This window comes from Musca domestica, unplaced genomic scaffold (assembly GCF_030504385.1).
Source record: "Musca domestica strain aabys unplaced genomic scaffold, Musca_domestica.polishedcontigs.V.1.1 21, whole genome shotgun sequence".
Lineage (NCBI taxonomy): Eukaryota > Metazoa > Arthropoda > Insecta > Diptera > Muscidae > Musca > Musca domestica.
In genome coordinates, this window is record NW_026712258.1 from 4,417,820 (window position 1) to 4,437,800 (window position 19,981).

Sequence of the window (19,981 nt, forward strand, 5' to 3'; positions counted from 1 at the left end):
CCCGCAATGTCGAGAAAGGTTGCCAAAGTGAAAAAAGATCCATTCAAGTCTTATCTCGATGTGACCAACGACGTCATGTTGCGCCGGATTGAGGTCGGGGGTAGTAGAGATATAAACGGATTGAAGTCGGGGGTAGTAGAGATAAACCATCCCGCTAAATATATTTCTCTCTACAATACCTTCTTTTTTTGATCACTTCGATCTCTATTCTATCACCAACAACTTTATTATACCCTCCACCATAGTATGGAGGGTATTTTAAGTTTGTCATTCCGTTCGTAACACCTCGAAATATACATTTTAGACCCCACAAGGTATATATTTTGATCAGCATAAAATTCTATGTCGATTTAGCTTTGTGCGTCCGTCTGTGAAAATCACTCTAGCTTCCGAACGAATTAAAGTAGATTGATAACATTTTACTCAAATGTATGTTATGTCTGCAGGACTTGTATTGAAAATGGCTGATGTTAGTCAACGTTTTGGTATAGACCCCATATAACGGTACCTCCCGATATTCGGTATTTTAATCATTTTAGCGACATTATTCACCGGAATTGTTTCAAATTTGGTATTTGAAGTTCGTAATGGATACTACAGCCTAAGACAGAAAATTGTCTGTGCAGGTCCACGTCTTCGTATAGCCCCCATATAACGGTACATCCCGATATTCGGTATTTTGATGATTTTAGCTACACTATTATCGATTTTTTAAGTTTCGCATTTGAATATTGTGATGGCTTATGACAAATGTTACCGATGCAGGTCCATGTCGTCGTATAGACCCCAATATAGCAGCTACATTTGGTATTTTTAAGTTGTTAACAAAATTTTTAACGGATTTTATTGTTTTTGAGAATTGTCAAATTCGTTCCAAATCGTGAAGGGCCCGGCCGATCTTACAGTTTTTTTACTTGTTCTTCCTAGGATGGACACAATGGACCAAATGTGTCCGAGTGAAGCAGTTGGATACATATGAAAAACGACTTAAGTTCGACCGAGCTGAAGTTTTAATATTAATATTCGGAGTTGCCTTTGTATGGGGCTACCCGATATCGTGGACCGATATAGCCTTTTGAACTTGACCTGCCTTACGATAAAAGACAACTCTATATAAAATATAAGCTTGCTATCGCAAATCGTTTGGACCATATTGTGATTCCAACAGACTGACGGACATTAAATTAGCGGTAGTGTACCGGTACACTACCACTAAAAAATATTTTAGTGGCACTGTACCGGAACATAACGATAATCGTAGTGTACCGGAGACGGAGTACTAAAAAAACGTTGTATTCCGCAATCTGATCATTAAAAAATCGCAGTGTACCACATGCACCACATTAAAAAATCGAAATCATAAAACTGATTTTAAACACTCAGTCATACTTTGTAAAATATTTATTTTTTTAAACCTATATTCATTAATTTTATGGTACCACAAAATAACAGGTACAGGGTTGCCCATATTCGACGGACCTTTGACCATTCCAATCGACGAGGCTTGTCCGCAGGCAACATTCTTTGCGTCAATTGAATTTTGTACGGGAACAAATGCAAATCAATGCGAATAATCCGTTGTAAAGTGGACCGAGCTATGCCCAACTGCTGAGAACGGCGTTTTTGGGATGTTCTTGGGGACCTCTCAACACTGGCTCGTACGGCAGCGATATTCTCGGCCGATCGCCTTGGTCGACTTTTATATGGCCTCTTCGGTTTACCAGTCGAAACGCTTAATGGTGTTCTTAGAAGGCGCACTTCTCACATTTTTAATATTTTAAAAGCACGTTGAGTTTTCCCAGTGACTTCTTCTGTTGAATGTAAATTTCAGAGCGCTCGCGTGGCGTGTACTGGTTCATGGTAAAAATCTGCTTGGACTGACGCTTCAAACGCGGTATGTCATTAAGCGAGTGACATGTCTGTCAAAAGTTATGGCGTTGTCAGATGGGTCCGTCGAATATGGGCAACCCTGTAAATTATTTGCATAATAACCCATTACAATGCAACCACTAAAATACCCGAAAATAAAAAATTTCAATTTTCTATGGTTAAATACAAATTATTATCACTTCAGATTTGGTCCTTTTTTATTCCTTCTACCTAGTCCCATATGTTTCTACTTCCTTCAATTTCGCAATCAATTTAAACATTCTTGACTTACATGAGGTTATAGTTTAGGACAGAGCAGAAGCTTAGCATTTTGGAAAACATTTAGTAGGTAAACTGGGCACAACTTTTGTGTGGAATTATTTTAAAAACCTATAAGCACGATAGAGAGAATTTTTTGCAGGACTGTATGGCAAATCGACCAAAATTTTGCCAACATATTTTAATGTTATAGGGTATCACATCCACACGACTCTAGCCTTTGCTTTCTTGTTTTGTTTTAACGTTATTTTCAACAATTTTTAAATATGCTTGTTTTATTTTTAGGTTGAAAATATTTATCATCCAAAGACAATCGCCCTTAATTTGACAGAAAAAATTGAACATATTTCTGCCAACTTCATACGTTGCTCTGTAGTTACAGAAAATAATCGCGTTGCAACATGGATGGACGAACAACTGGGTTACATTGGAAATAAATTGGAGCATGGCGCAATTTTGTTCGGTGAATTCATAGTTGACCCAATTGTTTCCGTTAATGTTTGCTCTCTATACACCGCCGTCCGAACCGAAAATAATAATGTATACTGGTGGGGTGTATTACCATTTGATCAACGCCGGTATTTGTGGGATAAAAGCCGCACAAAGTTGAAAAAACCCTTTAAAAATCTTTCAACCGATATTTCTGTGGGAACTCAGGTAACTATGAAAAAGTGCCCTAAGTATCAAACCGGTTCTATTGGGTTTACCTGTGCCAACGGAGTGCCAAAAGTCGGACAGCTTCTAAATTCGGTGTGGGACTCAAATGATGTATGTAGATTCAAGATACTTAACGTTACAAGCGCTGGGGGCACTGACAAATTACAGCAAAACAGTTGTAACAGCTCTGGAACTTCATTGGAGAAAGAATCTACAAAGAGTGTCAGCATTCAAAACGTATCTTCTAATAAAAATTCTTCAAACAAAGAGACAACTGATAGGATAGACATGCCGCCTCCTCCGTCCCCTGCATCGAGTACATGTAGCGATACTGGCAGTGTTACGTCGCATAAACGTACAAAACGCATGGCTGCCAAAGATGACAATTCTGATGGAAAAAAAGATGAAGAACTTTGGCAATTGAAAGACGTTGTTTTTGTGGAGGACAAGATAGGTCCAATCGGTAAAGTTCTAAAAGTTGATGGAGACTTTGTAGCTGTGCGATTTCCAATATCGTCACCAATTCCTTCCCCATCTGCTACTACAAGTGTAGCTGCGAACGAGGGCAAGGAAGATGACTGGCAACAGTGTCGCTTGCTACGTCGAGAAGATGTGCAAGTCTACAAAACAGCCATAGCTTCCAGGGGGCCGGAATGGCTGCAAAAGATGCCCAGAAAAATCAATATAGGTCATGGCAATGATCCATCTGGTTTTCAGTTACTTTCTATGGCAGTAGATTTACGTGGAATTCATGTGGTGAAAAAAATAGGAAACAAATTGCATTACAGTCTGTACAATCTGTATAATAGCAAGCAAGAACAAAATTGCCAATTTCCTACCGACAGCTCGTCCTTTATGGGATCATCGCCTAGTAATATATCCATGATATGTAACAATGATAGCAGTGGTAACACAAGCACAATTGTAGTTCGTGATGGAAATCGGGCATTGTATCCAATGGCTAAAGATTGCGTTGGATCCATTAAAGATCCACAATGGTTCGATTTATCACCAGTAAAAGCTGTAGCTATGACCACTATATCCCTAGCTTGTAATTTGAATAATATTAATCAAAAATCAAAAGTGTGCATGACGGCCTTGTTGTTTGAGTCTCAGAAATTAATGCCACATATTTTACGATGTGATGTAAAAAATGTGTTCGCTGCTTTAATTCAATTGGAAAAAGAAGATCGCAATGACGCGTTGCAAATATTGGATGAGAGATGTGATGGATCACGAAATATATTCCATGCGTGTACAATAATGTGTTCACCTTGTACTAATAAGGATACGGACGAAAAAAAGCAGACAACATTTACCGGTATTACGTCGCGATCATCGCCTGCTCCAACTTCTGTGTTCTCGGCAAATGCACCAAGCATAATTGACAGCTCTTCAGTTGCTACAACCTCGAATGCAGCTAACGCACAACCTTCGTCCATATTCCCAAATGTATCACCCTCAATGTCGTCTGTGAGTTCGTCTGCATCTCGCGAAGGTAGGACGGTAAGTTTGCGAGATATGATGAACCGCCTAATCAACACCGATATGGATCAACCGGGAGCGAATAATGTGAATAACATAGCTGGCGGAAATAACGATGATAACGTTTATATTGCTCGTTGGACTATAGAGTCGAACACAAGTTCGTCTGCAGCTAGTGCCAACGATGCTATTATCGGAAATCCTTCCGAAGAAGAGATTTCTAAAATAATTGCAGGGTGTAGCAGTAATGCAACAGCACTAAAACTCAGTTCGCCTAACTATATCTTCGATCCAATACAGAGACGTGAAAATGCCATATTAATCTTGCAACAAATGTGCTCTAGCCCAGCTTTACGCACACATTTGTATCAATTTTTAAGTAGTAAAGATTCTCAAGGTCAGACGCCATTTATGTTGGCTGTGCACAACAGAGCATATGAGGCTGGAATAATTCTTTTAAATACTATTTTATCGGTCGCAGAAAAAGATGTGGCTATGAAGAATGCAATGATATTTCCACCGGGATCTCCTTCAGATCAATCACCCTTATATGTAATTTGCTACAACGATACATGTTCATTCACATGGACTGGAGCAGATCATATAAATCAAAATATATATGAGTGCAAAACGTGTGGTTTGACCGACTCTCTTTGTTGCTGCACCGAATGCGCTAGAGTTTGTCATAAAGGGCACGATTGTAAACTAAAACGAACATCGCCCACTGCATACTGTGACTGCTGGGAAAAATGCAAATGTAGAGCTTTGATAGGGGGAAATCAGAATAAAAGATTTGCATTGCTATGCAAACTTGCATCATGCACAGACTTGGTTACAAAATTCAACGCAAAGGGTGAATCAATACTGTTGTTTCTCATCCAAACTGTTGGTAGACAAACCGTCGAACAACGTCAATATAGAGCGAATTCACGAGTGCGCAATGTCGGCGGTGGAGCAAGTGGATCGGGAAGTGGTAGTAACTCCGCTCGAAAATCTTCATCATCGAATGATGTTGATGTTAACATGCCCGACCATGACTTAGAGCCGCCAAAGTTTGCAAAGCGAGCATTAGAGCGTCTTCTAATTGACTGGCATGCTGTTAGGGCAATGATAATGACCGGTGCAGAAAGGAGTGAAACCTCACCTCAGCAGCCCCCTAATTCTACAGACGTTTCAAGTTCGGAGAGTTATAATATATACTTACAAAATCAGAGCGGTTCTACTTTACTCGACAAGTTTACACACAATTTGTTCGTCAAATGTTCGTCTGATCACTTAGACACATTGCTTATGACACTGGTAAGGGAAATGCAAAACGATTCAATAACAGATCGGATCGAAGACGCTGAAATGGTTGCACGACGTTTTGTTCGCTCGGTAGTCCGTGTATTCGTGATTTTTAATCTTGAGAAATTTCCAAATCCTGAACGCCGAAAACCGCTTTCAGTACCACTGAAACATATACAGAGTTGCGTTAAAGTTTTTCAGACTTTACAAAAGCTAGCCATAGAAGAATTGTGCGAGGTATCAGAGGCATTAATAGCCCCAGTTAGATTGGGTGTGGTGCGTCCGACCGCACCTTTCTTATCATCATCTAACATTGATGTAAGCTATTATAATTTACATTACTAACAACCATAATGTTATATTACTTATTGCTTTTTACTATTAGAATTCCGACGATCTGTTTAGTGTAGATCCGTTAGCTCCATCGTCAGTTGCAGAATCGATTATTGACACAAATACCGTTCATGAAAATGCTGGAGAGCAGTCTGGAGCTTTTAGCTTTCAACAAAACTATGGAATTGATAGTATAGGTATTGTTGAAAAAATCTTTAGAACATACATTTTACTGATTGTTATACCGTTATCGTTATAGCTTTAAGGGACGCTTCCGAAAGCGAAGAAAACACAAATCGCGATAATGCAGCTAACAATCAAGATGAAGATATTCTGGAAAGCGGTCGAAATGATGATGGCATCCAGGATGACGAAAGTGATAATGAATATACATTTAATGAGCCAGAAACAGAATCGGATTCTGACGACAACCAAAGCAATCAAGATGCTCAGCGGAGTGTGCAAACGGGCGCAACCGTCGGATCTGAAACAGGTTCAGATTAAAAATTCTATTCAATTTTTTTTTCAATCTCAAAAAAAGAAAATTATTGCATAATGTTCTCATTGGTTTTTATGTTTCAAAATGTTTCTTTTAAGAAATTAAAGTTCATTACCGTTACAGATATTGGTGTTCTCTTTCTTGAAGATGAGTCTGGAGATTCCTCACCACAAGAAGAAGAAGGCTCTGATGATGGAGAAACGGATGATCATGATGATGATGAATTTACTTATGCCGATCATCAGTTGGAACGGCGAAGTACTAATTCCAATAATCGCAACGATTTGGCACCACAATCAATGCAATGGGCCATACGCAGTCGAGATACAACAAGATCATCCGTCCGAATGCCTGCTGGATCAAGTTTAGTGTTTATCGATCCAATGGCGTTAAGGCGATCTACAGTTCCCGCTAGTACTGCTGTTGCTCCTCCTCCTCAAGAACAACATACAATGGCAACTACGTCCAGCAATTTAGCCCGTGCATTCGGAATCATAGTTCGGCAAATATCAGAACTAATGAGCGGTCTAATGTATAATATATTAAATGACATCGAAACTTCATTGAAAGTACTTCCCGAGGAGGCTACAAAACTACAGGTTAGTATACTCCTTTGTACATGTGCAAATTCTATTCTAAAAAACATCGCCCGTCTTTTGCTATCAAGATAGAGACCACAATATTTTGTGTAAAGCTGTAAAATTTGAAATAACAGTTGTTTTATCTAGAACAATTGACTTTGTGTGTGTTTTTTAGATCCACGTTTAAATGTAGTCCCCATATAACTGTATATCCATATTTTCAAGATTTCTCAAACGTAACAGCTGCAATTTGACATTTCCAGTTCCCATTACGCACAATTTCTCCTCGAAAAAAGTTTCTATATGAGCCTAGTATTTCCAGCAACAAACATTATCATTATTCATGTTGTTGTTGTAACAGGCTCACATGGTTTGTTTTATTTTTGCTAATCCGGTTCCATCTTCAGGTTGAAAAATTCGGCTACTTCCGCGGGCTGATGCCAGAGATTTTCTAGAGGAATTGTAGTAGATTTTGCAGGGCAATTGAAAAGGTACAGCGTAATGTACGGGCCTGCATCACACGCCGGGCAGACATTACGCACATCTTTGTCAAGTCGTGACCAATACGAGTTGAGAGTACTGCACTATTCTGAACGTAATTGGGCTGAAACTACCCTTGTTTGTCTCCGCTCGGTGTTCAATTTTGCCCTCGACCTGCTTATTCCGTTTCTTTTCTCATCTCCGCAGACTATTTGGTAAAAGTGTAGCCGTTAAGTAATAGATATTTTAATATTTTGTCCGCGAGATAGGTTTGTTATTGTATTAAAGATTTCAACGGAAGTAAGTAATTTTTATTTTTTCAATAAACAACATAGAATAAAAGGTATATTGATGTTCCAATATTTCATATAGCAAAGTGTTATTTTGGGAGTTCATATCACTCTTCAACACCCCCACTAGATTGTACTCCTAATGTCATAAGTTCCCAACAATGAGCATGTTTCAATCTTGTCAAGGGTTTGGTAAGTATATCTGCTACCATATCCTCTGTACACAAATATTCAACGTTAATCTTTCCATTCTCCATAAGTTCTCTTATGAAATGATGTCTAATGTCGATATGTTTTGATCTGGCATGGTAGGCGCTGTTTACGATTAAATTAATAGCACTTTTGTTGTCACATTTAATTTTGACCGGTGATGTATTTCCAAGTTCATGAATCAAAGACCTTAACCATAAGGCTTCTTGTCCACATGCAGACAAAGCCATATATTCTGCTTCTGTCGTTGACAAGGCTGTAGTCTCTTGTTTTTTTTTTAATTCCAAGAAATGCATCCATCTTGATACTTGAAGACATATCCTGAGGTCGATTTTCTTTCATCTAGATCACCTGCCCAATCAGCGTCAGAAAATCCCTCCAGGTATTCTTATCAGATTTTTCAAATTGAAGTTTAAAATCAACGGTGCCTTTAAGATACCTCATAGTTCTTTTGACAGCTTGCCAATGTGCTTTTCCTGGTGTATTGTTGTATCTGGACAAAACCCCCACTGCATAAGTTTCCACTGGCTTCTTGGTAAGGAACTTTTCTTATTTCCTCTATTTCTTCTTCGATAGATGGGCACATCTCCTTTGACAATTTCTGGTTAACATCTAACGGCGTCGAAATAGGGTTGCAGTCTAGCATGTTGAATCTCTGCAGAATGTTACGAATGTATAGTTCTTGATCCAGCCATAACATCCCTTTTTTGCGATCTCGAGTTACTCTCATTCCCAAGATATAATGAGCTTGGCCTATATCCTTCATCTTGAAATTTGTTGAAAGGCTTTTCTTAATAAAAAGTTTGGTTTCTTCATTGTTTGTGAATATCAAGATGTCGTCTACGTATATTGCAACGTATGCAATTTCTTCCTCATTTATCTTGAAGTAAACACACGGCTCTGTTTTCGATTGTTTCAGACCAATTCTTTTCAATGTACCATCTAGTTTCTTGTTCCAAACTCTACTGGCTTGCTTCAGACCGTATAATGATTTATTTAACTTGCATGCCATACCGTTGGAGTTTTGAAGTCCTTCAGGAATTTTCATGTATATTTCCTCAGTTAGATCACTTTGAAGGAAAGCAGTCACTACGTCCATTTGGTCAATATCCAAATCGTGCTGAACTGCTAAGCTTAACAATCGAATGGAGGAATATCGGACAACAGGTGAAAAAGTTTGCTTTTAATCGATACTGTACTTCTGAGAGTATCCTTTCACTACAAGCCTGGCCTTGAATCTCTCGATATCGCCTTTTGAGTCTCGTTTAATCTTAAAACACCATTTGCTGTCAATTGGCTTCTTTCCTTCTGGTAAATTGGTGAGAGTCCAGGTATTGATTTCTCTCAGAGCTTTCAATTCATCGTTTATTGCCTTTTCCCACTGCCCTTTATAGATTCCTTCTAATGCCTCTTTCACGGTCTTGGGTTCTTCATTTGTATCTATAGCATTGTACACGTAACCATATCTTTTTACAAGCTTCGAAATTCTTGATGGCCGTCTTAAATTTTGTGGCGATGTGATTCTAGTTTCAGGTAGACCAGCGGAATTACTATCGGATCCATTATCAACACCAACAAATGGCGAGCAATCCGTTTCATCAGAGTAATACTCAGAATCTTCTTCCTCATGCACAACTTCGGAGCTTGTGTTGCTTATGGTAATCTCGCTATCTGTTTCCGGCAGGTTTACTTCAGCGTCTGTGCAATCTATTTCCCCCACTGAATCACATCCGCTTAAAATGTAAAATTGTGCATCATCTGGAATCATTTTGTTACTAAATTTACTCTCCAAAAATTTCACATCTCTACTCAACTCGACCTGATTTCGAATTGGGTCGTAAAATCTGTACGTCTTGGAGTGATTTAAGTATCCAACAAATATGACTTCTTTGCCTTTATTGTCGAGCTTTCTTCTCTTTTGTTTTGGGATGTGGATGACGGCTCTGCATCCAAACACTTTAAGGTATTTCAAACACGGCTTTTTGCCCGACCACACTTCTTTAGGGGTAATATTCTTGATGGATTTGCAAGGGGATCGATTGATAAGGTGTACTGCTGTATTAGCTGCTTCGGCCCAAAACTTCTTATCCAGCTTCGATTCAATTAAAAGGCATCTCGTTGTTTCTATTATTGTCCTGTTCATTCTTTCAGCCATTCCATTTTGTTCTGGAGTATAGGACACGGTGGTTTGATGATCAATTCAATTTTGAATCATTATTCTCATTCGCTTATTACAGAATTCCGTTCCGTTGTCACTTCTTAGGGATTTGATTTTTTTGTTGGATTGATTCTCCACAAATTCCTTGAACTCCAGGAACTTATCTGCCACTTCCGATTTTCTTTTTAAGAAGTATACAAAAACTTTTCTTGTAAAATCGTCAATAAATGTGAGCATGTATTTCGATCCACTTATTGAAGGAACCTCCAATGGGCCACAGAGATCTGTGTGCACCAAACCTAAAACATCATGAGCTCTCGTTCCAGCATCTTCAAAAGGCACTCTTGATATTTTACCCTTCAAACATGAAACACAATCTTGATCACTTATTTCGCAGTCCTTAACATTTCTTTATTGGTTCAGACCAGTTCGCTTATGCCATAACTCACCCAGCCTGATTTTTTCTTGACAAATGAGAGATTTGTTATTAGAGATATTCATGCGAAACATACCATCTATCAATTCGCCTGTAACGATGACATCTCCAGCTTTGTTCAGAACTTTACATCCGTTTCTGTTGAATACAACTTCGCATTCGCTTTCTTCGATTTTTTAGACTGATAGCAGATTAATACACAAATTGCGAACATGCAGGACTTCCCGAAAAGTTACGTTTTCTTTCTTGAAATTTCCAACCTTAGAGACCATATCCACATTTCCAACGCCATTCACAAGCATCTTTGTGTTATTTGCTATAATAACCTCAGATTTCTTTTCTTGAAAGTCGTCGTTGAAAAATTCTAATTTGGAACACATATGGGCGGTTGCACCAGAATCGAAGTACCAATCACTATTTTTCAACGTTCCCAGAGCAATAGCTCCCATCGCTGAATTGCCTTTGTCTTTCTTCTTAGAATCGCCTTTTGAATTTTTGCATGGACATCTTGCAGCTATGTGCCCATACTGATTGCAGCTGTAGCATTTAGGTCCTTTATTTTTCTTGACATTCTTATTGCTCGCAAAGGCCACATCCGTTGATTCCGTTTTTATGTCTTGAAGCAATTTCAATTTGATTGAATCACCCGTGATTTTAATACCGGAATTTTGTACTTCCATAATCATTGGCTTATATTCCTCGGGTAATCCAGCTAGAAGCATGGAACCAATCCATTCTTCGTCCACATTTAGCCCGGCTGATCTTAGCTTGTGTGCTGAATTGATTATTTCATTCACGTACTCTTCAACGCTGGAACAATCCTTTAATTTGATTGAGCAAAACTTTTGGATGAACCCAACTCTCCTTACAAGCCCGCTATCTTCGTATATGCGCTGTAATGTTTTCCATATTTCTTTCGCACTTTTGCACTCACGTATGTGGGGATACACCGCTTTGTCCACCAACAATATCAGTTCAGCTTTGGCTTGAATTTGCTTGTCTTCCTTTTCTTCTGTTCCCTGGATGGAACTCCAAAGGCCTTTCATTTGAAAATATGCCTCAACGGCAAATTTCCAATCTTCAAAATTCTCGCTTCCACGAAGCTTTTCCATCTGCATATTGGTCGACATTGTTTAATCCTTTTTTATACGCGAAATCACACAAGAAATCAAATTATACGCGGAAGGGGAGGCCCATAACCTGTTATTGTATTAAGGGTTTCAACGGAAGTAAGTAATTTTTTTTTTCAATAAACAACATAGAATATAAAGGTATATTGATGTTCCAATATTTCATATAGCAAAGTGTTATTTTGGGAATTCATATCACTCTTCAACAAGGGGCCTGACACCATGATCGTAAAATCATCCGCATATATATAAACAGTTCCGGACATATCACTCCCTGTTTCACTTTACGGAGTTTGGGTTTCCTGTTCCGGAAATTAGGGTACAACTGGCGTCCACACATATAGTTGATTATCCAACGTTTCAAACTTGACTGGAGGGTAGTTCTCTCTACATCCTTAAACTTTATCAAATGCCTCTAATAGGTCAAGGACTACCAACACTGTTCTATGACACAGCTTCTTTTTTTCGAAACGATTCCACGCATCTTTAATTTAGTAGGAAATTGAAAACCAGCTGCAGAATCTAATTCATCAGCTAGTTTGTCAAATATTAAAACATGTATTTTAATTGTTTAAAAATACAATTATTCTAGATTTAATAACTTCTAAACTCATACCAAAATCTACAATACAGTACACAGAATTAAAGTAAACACGCATTTTAGTAAGAGGTTCGCTCATTGAATAATTCGTGCGGTGAAAATCGGTATGTAATAAATGGTAGTATCCATGGTACAATGAAGAGAAGGTAGGCCAACTTTGAAAAAATTGCAAGTATAGAGGTCTGCCTGTTTGGCTTGTAATGTCAGAATTAGTATCAAAACAATAAAAAATCAAACAACTTGTTGCATTTATTTTGAATAAGTAATTGAAAACCGCGATAACTGAATGAAAGGTCAACACTTATTTTCAAAATCATGTACATTATTTCGCTACAAAAATTCTAGATTTTGTCGATGCAAACTAAAGGGCTGCAAATGTGACAATTCTCTCTATTTATGCCATGGAGAGAAAACGCTCGTCATGTTGTGACCTGTTTGATCAAACGCATAACAGTACGTGACATTCAACCGAATGCTCGATGTCTCGTCATGTCGTTCACACTCAAGCCCATCGTCATAACATGTAATGACCAATAAAAGGGAATGTTGAACAGTGTGTCATACAAAAATGTTCTATCAAAAAAACAACAACAATTATGAAATAATTGCCAACGAAAAATACACACACGTGATGAAGGCAAAGCGCAATCGCTACCTGCTTTTCCGATATGTGAAAAAATGCATTTTTTGTAATAAAGAATTTCTTGGCGAATACTAAAATATTAAAAGTACTTCTAATTGGTTCACACAAAATTTTCACATTTCGTGGTTATTGACGAAACAATCTAAAATGTTAAACCTTATTAAAAAGCAATAATCCCTCCGGTAGTGAGGTGTAAATGAGAATGAGGGCTACTGTAATTCACGTAACAACACTATATACTTCCATTGTTCAATTCTGTGCATAATCTGTTATTGAATGAGAGTCAAAACTCTGCCCACAAACTTTAATTTTTAATTTTAAAAGAACACTATATGTATGATATATTTCCCTGAATATCGTTGTTACGGAGTGCATATTACGGCTGTGGGTAACAAATATAACAAATCGGATGAACAGTATATATTGGAGCTATAGCTATATCTGAACCAATCTTCACCAAATTTGATATACTAGCTTCTAGACTCAATTCGGTCGTAAGTTCCAAATTCCATCCCATTTGGACAAATATTAGACGTTTGGTGCACAATAAAACGTAAATCGGTCGAAGTTTTATATGGGAGCTACATCCAAATTGAACCGATCTCTGTAAAATTTGCCGTACTTATTTTCAGGCCTAATTTGGTTGTATGTGCAAAATTGTATACTATTCGGGCTGAAATTACACATTTTGTGCACAATAAAAAGAAAATCGGACGAAGATATATATGGGAGCTATATCTAAATTTTGACCCATTATCTCCAATTTCAATAGGGTTCGTCCTTGGGCCAAACAAATGATTTGTGCAAAATTTCATCTGGATAGGGCAATAAATGCGAACTGTACTTTGTTTACAAAAATACATGGACATACGGCCGGACGAACGGACGGACATGCATAAATCGACTCAGAATGTGATTCTATGCAGATCATCAAAGGAAACTATGGGTCTATCTCGTTTCCTTTTGCCTGTTACAAACAAATGCACAAATACATAATACCCTGACCACCTTGTGTAGGGTACAAATAGGCAAACAATATTTACCTCTTGTTTATGACCAACATTTTATGATAATCACCAATAAATTTGGGATTGTTCAGTATATATTTCATTTTTTCTATTCATTTGTTGATGTCTATGCACATTTTGTTATTGAACTCAATTTTATATTTACGCGGTGATTGTTACTTCAAAATTACAGCACACACAAAAACACACCCTAACCGTCGAAAGTAACACACACACACTCTCTCTCAATTTAAGCACACGTACACAAATGACACACAATTTGACGATGACACGGTTCGATGTCATCGTTGACACCCTGCATTTATGGAGAACACCATGCAAATATTCGAGTCAGCCATGCCACGATCGAACTTTAGACAATGGCACACATGAATCAAAATGGGGGATGTTGTTGGTTGTCATTGCTTATCAAATACATAGCGCATGATTGAGTAGACAAAGTCAGTGTGTCGAAAAAAGCATAATTCACACAATTCGTCTTGTGCAGGCCTTAAATGCAAACGTTGAAATAAACATTTTGAAAACATCCGAATTTGAATATTTTCTATACAATTTTTTTTGTTATTGAAAAGAAAACACATACATAAACAAATAAAGATGACATATTAAGCCAAGAAAATAAAAAAAATTAAAATCATATGGTATCATAGCCCTACCTTGATATCATTGTACCATGGTAGTATCTACTAGATTTAAACGGAATATAATTTCTAATAGATGAGATTAGGAAATCTGATGGTATATTACTATTCAACATTTTTAGTACAAACATGGAGTTCAACATAATACGTCTGCTTTTAAGTGTAGGCAATCTAAATAATTTTAGCCTGCTAACATAAGAAGGCGAAACAAAATTACTATTCCAATGTAAACCTCGTAAGGCAAATAGCCGAAATTATTTTTGCACGGATTCTATTTTATCTGAGTATATTTCATATTGAGGATCTATGTTCTAATTCTGTATTCTAACAAGAAACGTATATATGGAACAGAAAAATTGTTGGTCCACTGTTTAACAAAACCTAGAACACCATTGTCATTACATGGCTATTAATTTTTAATTTTGGATCCATCAAGAAACCAAGATCGACAAATCGGCCAGCGGCTGCCAACCCAGTGTATACATGCTCGTGTTTCGCAGCACATCCCGGAATGCTTGCTTCGGATTCTTTAAAATTGAGGAAAACCCCGTACCATAGTTCTGTACGGTTTGACAAGACATTATCCACCACAGATCAGTCTCAGTGCCATGTAATGGATGTGGAGGATGGGTGCATTTTAGGAATTATTCCGGTTTAACCCGGTTGCGAGACTATATCGATAGGGACTATGTTGTATCGCGGAGAGTATCTTGGCAACCCGTCTTTTCTCTCCGGCATCGAGATCGTAACATATGCGGATGACATATGCGTCAGGGTGAACAGCTATCTCGCGGAGCTTCCCGCCTTCTTCCATGCGAGGATTATGAAAATATCCGCAACTAAATCAACGGCCATACTATTTACAACATGGACTGCGGAGATGAGAACACAGCTAAATGTGCAAGTCCTTGAGGTCACATTCGATAGCGTGTTCAAGTCTTCCGCGCAAGCCACAGCTATCTGCGATAAACTGAAAAGTAGAAACAAGGTCCTCAAGGCGCTATCCAGCGGCACTTGGAGTGCGAATAAGGAACCCTTATTGACCCCTTAAAACGCGATAGGTCGGTCTGTAGATATTAGGGCTACGCAGTGGAAGAATATCCAGACCTGCCAGAATGCTGCCCTGAGAACTGCGACAGGGTGCCTCCTCATGACACCATTTGTCTTTATTATAGAGGAGGCGACGGTCCTTAATACTACCCCGCCCACGCGCGTGGGGAAGTACATACATGATTTGGAAATGGAGGACCAACGCTACAAGAGAGAGCCAGCCTCTAGATCAAGGAGCCTATCAGAGAGGCATTCATACGGAAGCAATCAAAGATGCCACCATGAGTAATCGTATTGAGTACGAATTGACGAAGATGCGCACAACGTCTGCCCGGGATGTGATACAGAACCTCACAATACGCACGCTGCACCTTTTCAATTGTCTGGCCAAACCTAACTCACTAATTCTGAAGACCTCGGTTACAGCCGATTAAAGTAGCCGAATTGTTGAACCAGGAGTTAGAACCAGATTACCAGACCCCAAACACAACATGTTTAACTGTTACAACAACCCTGTTTGAAATTCAAATCACAATGAATGTGCCTTTTGACAGCAAACTTTTTTAGGCAATGTGGCGGCAAAATAATAAAGTACTAACTTTATAATCATTTTGGGGAGTAAATTAATAAATGTTTGGTGTCGAATGCCATTTGTTCTTGTAGTAGTAAACATATACGGGCATGTCAGAAATTCCAATCGAAATGGTTTCAATTTCGTAATTTAAAATCGATTGTTTTGTTTTAGTTTCTTTATATTCCGATCGATTGTTTAGTGTAAATTTGGCAACATTAGAGGAACGAAAAGAATCAAGATTAGAAAACACTGCAGAAGTGGAAATTGTGAAAAAAAGTAAGAAACACGTATTTAATGAATGTTACCCAAACACACGCCAAGCGTAAAAAATTTCAAAGTTGAACATTTTAAACATTGAAAATTGAACAATTTCTTCTTATGTGTGTTGAAACCAAAAAAGGGATAATACAAAAAAATGTGAATGTATGTAACTGAAAATATAACAATTCGATGAATTGAAAAATTAAATTTTAAGAACAGTTTTATTTTGTAGATTTTAAGATATGGTCCTGGCGAATTCGGTTAATAACGTACAATAACGTACAAAACTTTTTACCATAATGGGGAAGTTGAATATTTGTATACGCTACGTCCTACCCAGTGCAGTATGAATTAAAATGTTCACAACAAGTTTAGTTTTAACTTATAAATTAATTTCTCTGCTTATACATAAATGATTAAAACGTTCAATAACATTTCACAATACTTCCATTTTTGTATAAAATGCCCCTTTTTTATTTTTATCTCTGCTTCAGTTTGATTATTTTTAAAATCAGATTGTATAGCTTTCCCAAATGAACATTTTTTGTTTGAAGACAAAAATTGTTGTTTTTTATGACGGTATTGTAATTTTTTCATATGGGCTGATTCGGTCTAGACTAATTTACTTCATATTTTACTCACGTTTCGTTGGCCTTTTTCTAACTTCTTCAGAGGTTTTATAAGAAAATCCTAACGACAAAAGCATTACAATTATATGTGATTGTGGGTTTTAGACGTATTAATTCTACTTACAATCAGTTTCTTTACATTCCAATTATGTTTAATATTATAAAAAAAACTGGACATCAACACAAATTTTGTATAGTTTAAAAAATTATCAGAAATGTATAATAAAAATATTGCAGCACAGAACTAAACTTTTTCAAATAATTGCAATTGAACATAGGACCTCTCATTTCTTCTTTGGCGCTTATTGATTTATGTATTCTCTCTTGAATTCGCAGGCTCTCGAGTTGCATCGTTTATTTTCTCTTTGTCCAATATGCGTACATTAGTAAAATCTGCAATATGCCCACTTTTTTATGTGCTGAGATAGTACTGTGCAATCCTTGCCCTTCAATATATCTGATCCATACTCACTTATTCTAACACTTAGCATTCTCTTTGTTGTTCCAACATATACTTGCACATTTCACCTTCTCTGCCTTTACATGTATTTTCGTAAACAACATCGTTCTGGGGTCAAATCGTTATAAAGTCCTGTTTCGTATAGAGAAACGTTTCTATCGCTGTAAAATTTTTATTGTTTTTCTGTGTTAAAATATGTGCGTAAAAATATATTATGAATCCAAGTGTTATTTTCCTCGTCTTCGGATTCACAGGATAAGGAAAATATTTGTGACAAAAGCAATCCTTTAGCATTGAAGTAGAGTGAGTGATTCTATTTTGAAGTTAGTGCTTTTAACGAATTGTGTTTTTAACATCCATAGAATTTAAACGTCTGGATGTTCCAACATAAATTGAGCCAATACCTCTTTATGCTTTGCATTGACTTTTCTTAAATGTATTTTGCCAAAATAGAATAATACCTACATTTTTATACCCTCCACCAAAAAAGGTATGGAGGGTATATTAAGTTCGTCATTCCGTTTGTAACTCATCGAAATAATCATTTTAGATCCAACAAAGTATATATATTCTTGATCAGCGTAAAATTCTAGGACGATTTAGCCCTGTCCGTCCGTCTGTTGTAATCACGCTACAGTCTAAACGAATTAAGATAGGAAGCTAAAATTTTGCACAGATCTCTCTTTTGTCTGCAGGCAGGTCAAGTTCGAAGATGGGCTATATCGGTACACGATATCGTATAGCCCCCATATAACGGTACCCCCCGATATTCGGTATTTTGATTATTTTACCCACATTTTTCAACGGAATTGTCTGAAAATCCACACAAGGAGTTCCTTGTGGGTACTTTATACCTCGGCAGAGAATTGTCCATATAGGTCCACGATATCGTATAGCCCCCATGTAACGGTACCCCCCGATATTCGGTATTTTGATGATTTTACCCACATTTTTCAACGGAATTGTCTGAAAATCCACACAAGGAGTTCCTTGTGGGTACTTTATACCTCGGCAGAGAATTGTCCATATAGGTCCACGATATCGTATAGCCCCCATGTAACGGTACCCCCCGATATTCGGTATTTTGATGATTTTACCCACATTTTTCAACGGAATTGTCTGAAAATCTACACAAGGAGTTCCTTGTGGGTACTTTATACCTCGGCAGAGAATTATCTATATAGGTCCACAATATCGTATAGCCCCCATATAACGGTACCCCCCGATATTCGGTATTTTGCTGATTTTACCCACATTTTTGAACGGAATTGTCTGAAAATCCACACAAGGAGTTCCTTGTGGGTACTTTATACCTCGGCACGATATCGTATAGCCCCCATGTAACGGTACCCCCCGATATTCGGTATTTTGATGATTTTACCCACATTTTTAAACGGAATTGTCTGAAAATCCACACAAGGAGTTCCTTGTGGGTACTTTATACCTCGGCAGAGAATTGTCCATATAGGTCCACGATATCGTATAGCCCCCATGTAACGGTACCCCCCGATATTCGGTATTTTGATGATATTACCCACATTTTTCAACGGAATTGTCTGAAAATCTACACAACGAGTTCCTTGTGGGTACTTTATACCTCGGCAGAGAATTATTTATATAGGTCCACAATATCGTATAGCCCCCATATAACGGTACCCCCGATATTCGGTATTTTGATGATTTTACCCACATTTTTGAACGGAATTGTCTGAAAATCCACACAAGGAGTTCCTTGTGGGTACTTTATACCTCGGCACGATATCGTATAGCCCCCATGTAACGGTACCCCCCGATATTCGGTATTTTGATGATTTTACCCACATTTTTAAACGGAATTGTCTGAAAATCCACACAAGGAGTTCCTTGTGGGTACTTTATACCTCGGCAGAGAATTGTCCATATAGGTCCACGATATCGTATAGCTCCCATGTAACGGTACCCCCCGATATTCGGTATTTTGATGATATTACCCACATTTTTCAACGGAATTGTCTGAAAATCTACACAACGAGTTCCTTGTGGGTACTTTATACCTCGGCACGATATCGTATAGCCCCCATGTAACGGAACCCCCCGATATTCGGTATTTTGATGATTTTACCCACATTTTTCAACGGAATGGTCTGAAAATCCACACAAGGAGTTCCTTGTGGGTACTTTATACCTCGGCAGAGAATTATTTATATAGGTCCACAATATCGTATAGCCCCCATATAACGGTACCTCCCCGATATTCGGTATTTTGATGATTTTACCCACATTTTTCAACGGAATTGTCTGAAAATCCACACAAGGAGTTCCTTGTGGGTACTTTATACCTCGGCACGATATCGTATAGCCCCCATGTAACGGAACCCCCCGATATTCGGTATTTTGATGATTTTACCCACATTTTTCAAC

The 19,981-nt window shown here is 37.9% G+C and overlaps 1 protein-coding gene across 2 annotated transcripts in view; it reads left to right on the forward strand.

Moving 5' to 3' along the window:
- LOC101895110 (E3 ubiquitin-protein ligase hyd) overlaps window positions 1–19,981 on the forward strand; it is a 169,846-nt gene that overhangs the window by 67,216 nt on the left and 82,649 nt on the right. Inside the window, exons 7-10 of one of the 2 annotated variants that reach the window (XM_059122730.1) lie at window positions 2,434–5,895; window positions 5,963–6,107; window positions 6,170–6,403; window positions 6,533–7,008. In XM_059122730.1, coding sequence (XP_058978713.1) covers window positions 2,434–5,895; window positions 5,963–6,107; window positions 6,170–6,403; window positions 6,533–7,008 — 4,317 coding nt within the window. The remainder of the gene's footprint in view (window positions 1–2,433; window positions 5,896–5,962; window positions 6,108–6,169; window positions 6,404–6,532; window positions 7,009–19,981) is intronic. The other variant, XM_059122731.1, reaches the window with a different exon arrangement.